Raw genomic sequence first — 9,985 nt, 5'->3', positions numbered from 1 at the left:
AAATATAAAAAACTTTCCACTGTTTCCTAAAAACTGATAGTTGTTGTAATAAACAGGGATAATTGTATATTCAGTGGTTAGAATAGAACGTTGCATGTATGAGTATCTCAAAATAAAACACACTGGGCGTGTTCATAATGAAGTAAGGGGCGGATCTGACTGTGAAATGTAGGCTCAGATTCTGGGTTATTCGCCTCTCTGAATCTTACAATGATCAAAATTTACAAAACGGACTTTATGGTTTATTGAGTTCACCGCAGCGCACAGATTGGGATTAATGACCGGGTTTTATGCTCGATGCTGTTCCAGATGCAACCCTCGCATTTATCCAGGTTTGGAGCATTAGGAGTACACCTCAAACTGCAACACTACACCACACCACCACTGTTTTATACAGTATGAAATGAGTGACTGAGCCCATAAACTCAGCGGGATAGTGCTTGCAGATTTTTTATTTTTATTTTTAGCCACCACAGGTGTCTCCCCCTGGTGGCCATTAAAGAGAATGGAGGTTTAAGACAGACAACATGGGGGCGCCTACGTCCATATTTATACTGTCTATAGTCAAGAATTAATGGTGCAGGGGACAGAGGGGAAGGATATTCTTACTTTTCTATTAGATTAAGTCACCTAAGTAATGCTCGGTCATGAGGGGATACACTAACAGAAGGAAGCTCATACCAGCTTTAGTTCTGTCTGAGGCTGTGGAGCAACTAAACGTAGGGTGGTGGTGTCTTTAGCACTTAGATGTAGATTTGCTGAATGTAAAAAACGTTACTGCACCTCACTGGGTACTAATGCCTGTGAGATCCATGGAGATTTCATGAACGAATGAATGAATAAAGTCAGAGATGATAACAGAACAACCAAAGCCAGAAGAGGTGAACAAAAACCATGCCAGGGCAAAGTGTCGAGGACAACAACTCTATGGAACAGAAGAATTCAGCATAATAGCCTTTGGCTACACAGATAAAATGTGATATCAGCTCACGGCTCATTTTAATCTTTTCATGGGATTTAATGACAGCTCAAAATAAAGAGTATCACCACACTTATCCTTTAAACCCTTGTTAAATGTGAATCGTCATTCAGCGAATTTAAGCCACACTCATCAGTATGGGAAACATCTGCTATGACCTTCCCAAACTGGAGCAAATATATCTCACACACATGCACATATATCAGATGTGTCAGAATCCCTTTATTCACCTCATTAATTTAGTTGCTTGTACTTAATACGCTTCTAAAAACACTTGGACGGACACACACACACACACACACACACACACACACACACACACACACACACACACACGCACGCACGCACGCATACGCCGTGTTCTCTTTCACATCATGCACATTCCCTATCTTTCTCACATGCAGGTCTATTATCACATTTGGTTGGTAATCATCCAATCCATAAGAGATATGCAAAGCAGCAGTAATTGTGTTAGAGCCTAATTCGAGGCGCGATGAGGAGAGAGAGGCTCTTCTAACAGACATTAGGCATGCAGAGCACAGTTCCCATCAAGCGCTTCACTCCTATCTGCTCATCATTACACATACAATCTCCCTGACATCTCTAAAATGTCTCTGCGGGACTCGCTCCACGCTAACTATGGCTCTGCCTCTTTTTCAGTGCCCTTTATTCTGTCTCTCTTGTTTTTTTCCAACCCAGCTTTTGTCTATTCTGTTATCCCTGCTCTCCATCACCTTCTCTTCTCCCTCAGATTTTTCGTTCTGAATGCAGCCTCCTCTCTCGTGTCCTCACTTTACATTTCACTCTGCTTCATTCTGGCTTTCCTAAAATGCTATTGGAGCACTTTTCACTGACGAAATTCTGTTTCAAGGAAGTATGGAAGGCAGAGTAAACAAACCTAACGTTACACAGACTTCCTTAGAGTGTACTGGCTTTGTCACTGCGTGGGCTCCCCTATAGTCACAGGGTCTCATGGCAAAATGTGAAATACTGAGATTTTTTTCTCGTTTATGAAAGCAAGCTGTCCTGTTTTTTGTAAGCGTGACTTTGAAATATATTTCAATACAAAGAGGAAAAGTAATAGTTTTTACACACACATGATAACATGCTGCAGGTGGCTCTTATCAAAGTGCCATCTGTTGTACTTCAACCCAAACCACGACCTTTTTCAGAACCTAGCTAAATAGTTTTAACACCTAAATCTTCCCTGACTAGTTTTTAATCAAGAAGATTTATGATCTAAACTTGTGGTAGCAGGTTTGATTAGCTAAATCTAACCAAGTAGTCCAGATTGTTTAAACCTAATCAAATAGTCTAGATCAGGGGTATCAAACTCCAGGCCTTGAGGGCCGGTGTCCTGCAGGTTTTAGATCTCACCCTGGGTCAACACACCTGAATCACACGATTAGTTCATTACCAGGCCTCTGGAGAACTTCAAGACATGTTGAGAAGGTCATTTATCCATTTAAATCAGCTGTGATGGATCAAGGACACATCTAAAACCTGCAGGGACACCGGCCCTCGAGGACTGGGATTGGGGACCCCTGGTCTAAACCTAACCGACTAGTCTGAATTGTCCAAACCTAATTGAAAGGTCAAGACTGTGCTAACCTAGCAAAGTAGTCCACATTATCTAAACCTACCCAAGCAGTTTTGACTGCTTAACCCTAACTAAGTAGAAAAACAGGTCGACAGGAAGGCAGAAAAAGAATACAGCTTTATTAGCCATATTCCAAGTTTAATCCTCGACTCAACCTTGCTTTTTTTCCAGACCCTAAAAAATGGCCTCTGGTATAAGGGGAAAATGAAGTCAAATTGCTCCTCTGTCCTCTAAATTTATACTTTTTCTCCCTTTAAAAGGTTGAAAATATTATTTTCATGTACACAAATGTGACCAGTTACATGACTAATCAAAAGGACTTTTGCTCCAGTTTCCATATATATCTTCAGTTTGTTATCAGATAAAAGTAATTAAAAAAAAAGAAAAAAAAAGAAGTAATGCTCACGAAACGAGGTCAAAATAATTGGCATTTTTGTTTTGAAATTCCCTAAAACTAGGACTGGATAACTGAATCACAGCCTTTTCAGTGTCGCCACTTCTGCTTAACAAAGAGTTTCCACCATGCCGAACACGAACAACTATTCCTGCAGATGCAGCTCACATACAGATGAATATACTCAGAATTGCCTTCATAGTTTGGTTTATGTGATGAGCACAATGAGAACATATATACTATACACAACACAAACAAAACACAAATGCTGTCAGGAAGAGAAAACAAGGAAAAACAGATAAACGATACAGCTTCATTCAACACACTCCCAGTTCGATCCGCAACTCAACCTTGCTTTTCCTCACTAAGACAAAACAGAGATGCAGAGAGCAAAGAGACAGACTGCACAGAGTGGAGAGGCATTTTTTGAATTGAGTAGGACAGAGTGATCAAGAGGGAGCAATTGAATGTGTGAGTGTGAGAGAAAGAAAGAAAGAAAGAAAAAACAGGGAAACAGACAGAGGAGGAGGAGGAGGAGCAGAGAGGGGAGTGTGGCTCTGCACAATAGGCCTAGACATGAATGCTCCTCGACACTCGTTTCCACACATCCCCTTCAATTTCAACTCTCTAATGGAACTAGCGATTCTCGGCACCCACTCACACTGTGCACAAAGGACGGGCGTGTGCGCACACACAGTAACAGTAGCACACACGAGCAGAGAGACACAAACGTTTATGAACATGCGCTGGTAACATACGCGCACACACAAAAAACGCAGGCACATGCGGTGATGGAGTGACTGGAGGGGCTCAGGAGCGTGCACGCTAACACACCGAAGCTCACGCTGGCTCTACCCACACACTGACATTTCTAAAAGATTGCAGACAGCCAATGGGAAAGTACATGAGCTAATGTACACACACGCACGTACGAAGATTGCTGGGTACACACACACAAACACACAACTCCATTTGTGCCTATGAATTTAATCCCTATGAGATAAAGGAGAAAGGTGTGTGCGTTTGCTCAGCATGCATCGCGGTGCCCGTCTTGTGCTTCCAACCTCAGAGTTTGTGTGGGTGCATACAAGTGAAGGTCTTTAAATCATGGAAGCTGCTACTTTCATGTGTGTCTCCATTCGTCAAAGCATGCTCCCTTCTTCCAATATGGCTGTCAGCGCACGCCGTCAATCATACGACAGCGTGCGTGTGCGTTTGTGAGTGTGGATGGGCAATACCAGACGAGGTCATCGATAAGGGTTGGCCCCTTGGAGGCCCATCGCTCTCTCCTCCTGCAGGCTGAGCATAAATTACTCCCCCTGCTGCAGCAACACAAACTGATGTATGGACCACTCCCTCACCCACGCCCTGCCTGATTGAGGGCCTTTTTTTCTCCTCCATTTCAAAATACCTTACTAGTTCTTACAGCACCGTTTTCACTGGATGTAAATATAATGCCATTTTGCCAAGACCTACATCCACATGAAATGACTGCGTGATGCTCAAAATTACTAAAAACAACAAAAAAAATCAACAACAACTGGATTTACACACAGAATTAGGTGACCTCACTCAAATGAGATCCCCAAAGGAAACAGAGATTATGTTTAATAATCACACCAACAGTTCAATAAGCTGTCGGTGCATCACGAGGAATGCACAGCTCCTTTGACACTTTGTATTTTATTCAACTGAATCAATTTTAGACTTCGTCTGCTACAATCCTATGATATTTAGTTGACTAAAACTAAAAGGATTTAGTCCTAATTAGGAATAAAACTAAACGTTTTTTTAATCAAAAGACTATGGCTACAACTAAATCAAAAACTGCTGGGCCAAAGGTGAGGGTAAGAAGGTACATCATGGATGTACTTTCATACTTTATCTTCACCACAACAGCCCAGTACTGCGTCTGCATCACTGTTGACACCGCATTCATCTATCTGTCAGCCTCCTGCTTTCCTCTTCCCTCACTTGTAAACAAGACCCTAAGATATCATCCACTTGAGGTAGCAGCTCGCTCCTGCACCCTGCAGTGGACACGCTGCCCTTTTCTGACTAAGAACCGTGGCTTCGGAGTTTCAGGTGCTAAATTCTCACCCCAGCTGCTTCACACTCGGCTTCCGGAACAAGGTTGATGAGTCCAAAGGAACCACACCATCCGCCAAAAGCAGAGATGAGACTCCTGAGACCATGAACGGAAATCCTAAAAAATCCTTTTTATAAAAATTACTAGACTTATTCTAGTAATGACCATAATTTCCAAACTGAACTTGGTGTTTTAATCAGTGACCTGAAACTAGTGACTGAGCCCATCAGGAAGGTGATCTGATGTCAGACAGCTAGGTAGCCAAGGGCCATTGCCCCATAGACATCTATACTACCAGACATACTTTTGTTAGGAAAGGAGTCGCCCCCTGCTGGCCATTAAAAAAAATGCATGTTTAAAGTACTTCTACATTAGCTTCACTTTCAGATGTTGGCACAAAGTCCATCTTTTATACTGTCTATGGTAAATCTTTGTACCTGTCACTGTTTACTCACCCGTCCCATCAAAAAACAAACAAACACTAAGCTGCTCTCTGAGTATCCATGTCTGTAGCATAATAAGGCTACCACAATACAGCAATGTGGATCTGCCAGTCAAACATCAGTGAGGCACATGCAACAGGTAACTTATGGAGACATTCCCAACCCTGGCAACCAATGCATCTGAGCCAGGTTAAAGAAAAAAGAACCCTGTAATGAAGTGCATAATTCAAGGTTCAGTAAGTATTAAAAAGTATTTTTATCTGCATTGATGAGGTTAGCCAACTGGCACCTCAAAGTCCAGGAAATTCTCCCAGCTGAATCGTCAGTATGAACAACAAGCAACGATACAGGACAGCGAGTCCTTGAGACATTTTTCAATCACATAGTACAAAATGACTCTAGATTATTGGTAAATGTATGATTCATCTGTAAATATTAAAACAAATTGCTCTGAAATTACTACAACTTTTATTTGTGGCTCTCGCAGGTTTATCCATAACACGTATAGAGAGAGAGCACTGCCTGTCAGACAGCTGCTAGCCAGGTTTATAAAATAATTCATTTATGCAGAGGAAAGTAGCTACTTCCTGCTGACAGCACAAAAGCATATTTCACTCAGATTTGGCTTCTTTGGATTTTTTCCTGTAGTATTTAAATCCACATGTCAAAGCTAACTGACAGGAAGAAAAATTCTAAACATTGGTAAAAGCAATAACAAAAAATTAGACTGATAATAACCCTCGGCAGTAGTTACATGACGATGGAGACACCTCAGTTTATAGAAGCATGTTAGAAAGGAAGCCTTAAGCAACATAACACACACAGGAGGTACAATAGAAACTTGATAAACATGCATGCCCCTCAGTTTGAATCCATCACATCCTGCAAGCAGAAAAGGCATCCTCCTGTGTTTCAATTTTCTTCACAAAAGCAATCTTCTGTTTATGATCATACAACAGTTTTACATCCTATGTGATGGGAATAAAAGAGCGAACTTTAAGGAGACTAAATACAGACTTACCTGTTTGTGCATCTCAATGTTGAGCCCGTAGGACATCTCATAGTACTACACAAAGAAGAGGAGGAGAAGAAGAAGAAAAAGCTATAAAAACACAGGCACCGAACTGTTGCCAGAAAAATTGTCTGTGCAGGAGCTCCATGCTAACAATTTATCATGCTCAACTGACTGCATGTGACAAATCACGTTTGAAGCTAATGTGCATTTTGATTGCACCACAATCGGAAATCGCACAAAAATTCTGTTTCTCAGCTGGAACACTCGAAGCATCTTCAGTTTGCTTCGTTGCTTTTTTCCACCAAAAGCAACGAATGCTAATATGATCATAAAAAACATTATACGGGCCTTCTTAAATCCAAGAGATGATTCCCGAAAGGCATCATTACACTGCAGATTAATAAGAACAAGAATTCACATGGGTACAGTAATCTTGAAACACTGCGGAAGACTTTATTCGCCTTTTCATTTTTGCCTTTGTTTTTAAGTAAACAGCTTAATAACAACCTCCAATGTTCTTTGTTCGATGTTATTTGATGTAAAATGATGAGCTGCTGAAACCGAAGCTACGACGGCACATAAAAATAAACCGATCAACTGATTTGCATAATTAATCTGCCAGTTTGTCATTTTATCCTCCTTCTCATGTACACGCCAGCTCCCTCATACAAATGAAATTTGCATGTATGAACTGCCAGAGAATATAAACAGTTGCTTAATTTAAAGGGCGTACTGAAGTTCTGTTTGTCGCTTACAGCTGTTTGTGTGCAGGATGACTTTCATTAATCTCTGCAATCATCACACAGCAGCAGGATCCACATGTGTGCGCACGTGGAACAAGAGACGTTGCCTCATTTATTATTTAGAATTATTAATTATCCAGACAAGTCGATGTGATCGGTAACAGTCCCTTTACTTCTACACTTCAGACATGTTCACGCACACATGCAAAGAGAAGACACAAAGAGGAAGAGAGACTGCGAGAGAAAAGGAGAGACAGAAGAGACCGCTTCTGTTGTGTGTGTGTGTGTGTGTGTGTTCAGTGTTAATGAGAGGGCCACCTTCTAGGCGTCAACCCTGTTAATCACCCACTCTGTCTGCAGGGGGACTGGCTCTGTCACTGGAAAACAAACAACACACAGATCTCTCACTCACACACACATTTTTGTCTCTCGCTTGTTGTCACTCACACACAAACACACACGCACATATGCACGCACACACAGTTGTTTGTGTTCAATTTCACACTGGCTCTCTCTTGTAAGTGAATGCACGTGCACGCACGCACATGCACGCGCACTAAAACATAGCTCCGTAGCTGCTTGTGCCCACGCGGAAGCTCCCTAAAGTAATTACAGCGCTGGGGAAATGGAGGTGCTGCCGCTGGCTGGGGGAGTGGGGCAACCTGATATGCTATTAGAGGAGGAGTGGGGAGGTCGTAGTGGGGATACAAGACTCGGCCTGCCACTGATGGAGTGGAAGTGCGATTGAAAGTGCGCGTATGTGTGTGTGCGTGGCTGACTGTGTGTGCGTTCGAGTCAGAGTGGGCGAAGGAGGCTGTTTTGGCAATACTGCATTCACAATTCAATTTTACAGGTTTTATTTCAGCTGAATGTGAAGATGGCTGCACAATTACATCAGCATGTATCCAATAAGGGCTGTGCACATATTAAAAAAGACAAATGGTAAGCAAATGGTAACAAACGTGTAATTTATCTCAGTTAATCCAATACAGCGGATCTACAGAGGGGTGATAAAGTGAAGGAAATATCTCAACACTTGACCTCTACAAACGAGGAGATCCAGTAATTATTTTGGGGCAGGTGTCCCCTTGGAGGAAAGAGCAACTGCAAATCAATACAAATCCCTTCTGAGGCATCACCTTTATCCTATAATGAAAATTTTCCATACTGATGGGAGTGGTGTCTTGGCAAGTGATGCCAATTCTTCATCAACTCTTTCCCCATAAAAACCTTTTTTCCAAGGGTTGCTCCAGTAAGCTATACAGGCAGAGATCACTCTCACTAACTAACTTTTGATGCACAACCAGTCATTTTGATCTAAAGCAGTCATGGGGGAAAGAGTTAAAAAGGTAAAGAATGCTTTAAATAATTAAGAAAATGTGATTCTTTTGGAAAAGCATGATTACTTCCCTCCAGTAGAGATCCAGAGGCTTGTGAAATAAATGCCAAGACACTCCAAAGCTGTTCTGGCAGCACGTGGTAGTCCCACTCCTCACTAAAGCCGTTTTCACATAAAAACTCCGGAACTTTTGGCAGAATCAGGTCAGGGCATCATCTGCTCTCCTTTCTCACATGTATCGATGGTGCAGCGGTTAGTACTGTCACCTCAGAGTAAGACGATCCTGTGTGAAGTTTGCGTGTAAACCCTGTATGTGCTTCCTCTCAAAGACATCCATGTTAGCTTGACTGCTTTCTTGCATTTGTGCAGAACAATCCTGTGTAAGAGTGATGTGGAAAAACTAGTTTAGAGTTTATTGGCTGGACTATTGTAATTCATTATTATCAGGTTGTCCTAAAACATCCTTAAGAAACCTCCAGTTCATTTAAAATGCTGAAGCGAGAGTACTGGCAGGGACTAGGAAGAAGGAGCATATTTCTCCCATATTGGATTTTCTTCATTGTTAAATCCAAAGTCAAATTTTAAATTCTTCTCCTCACATTTTGGATAATCAGTCCCCATCTTATCTTAAAGACCTCATAGTGCCATATCACCCCAATATAGCACTTCAGTCTCAGCCTGCTGGTTTACTTGTGGTTTTGAGGGTACTTATAAGTAGAATGGGAGCCTTCAACTTTCATCACATTTCCTATGATGGCTTATTTCTTCTAAACACACCTCTTATAAATATGTGTTGCACACCACTTTGTATTTAAAGGTGGCTGTCCCTGCCTGAGCTCGCCGGAGGTTTCTTCCATTAAAAGGGTGTTTTTCCTTCCCACTGTCGCCAAGTGTCAGCTGATTGTTGGGGTTTTCTCTCTATTGCTGTAGGATCTTTACCTTACAATATGAAACACCTTGAGACGACTTCTGATTTTGCCCTCTCTAAATTAAATTAAACTGAACTGAAATTAAACGTGGCTGCCAGTCTAAAGCACAGCTGGCGAAAGTGATCCATGTTCTCACTTCTTGAAATGAGGCTGCTGCCTGAGCGAAGTGCAGGAAAATGGCACAGATCCGATTTAATCTATAGGGAGAACACATATAATATTGATTAATTTAGATGCAGCAAAGAAGGAGCTGGTGGAATTGAATGTGTGAGATGATCAGCTGGGATTGCAGATACAGTAAGTTGGCCTACCTGCTAGCCTCAATACTGTGGCTTTTTTTAAAACTGTCACAGATCTCTAGACAACATTTTATTTCTTCTTTTAAATCTGTAACAGGGTTGGACGTAAACTATTTATTTATTTGCTGGCTGCCTTTTTTTTTTTTTTTTTTTTT

General features: G+C 41.6%; 1 protein-coding gene across 1 annotated transcript in view; it reads right to left on the bottom strand.

Moving 5' to 3' along the window:
* tle5 (TLE family member 5, transcriptional modulator) overlaps positions 1–9,985 on the bottom strand; it is a 51,218-nt gene that overhangs the window by 4,813 nt on the left and 36,420 nt on the right. The window contains exon 4 of the mRNA XM_005734132.1: positions 6,527–6,571. Within this exon, the coding sequence (XP_005734189.1) occupies positions 6,527–6,571 (45 nt within the window). The remainder of the gene's footprint in view (positions 1–6,526; positions 6,572–9,985) is intronic.

The sequence above is a fragment of the Pundamilia nyererei genome, unplaced genomic scaffold (genome assembly GCF_000239375.1).
Source record: "Pundamilia nyererei isolate P.nyererei 1_Seehausen unplaced genomic scaffold, PunNye1.0 scaffold00056, whole genome shotgun sequence".
NCBI lineage: Eukaryota > Metazoa > Chordata > Actinopteri > Cichliformes > Cichlidae > Pundamilia > Pundamilia nyererei.
Note: the sequence above shows the minus strand (reverse complement) of the source record. Positions and strands in the feature narration are given on the sequence as shown.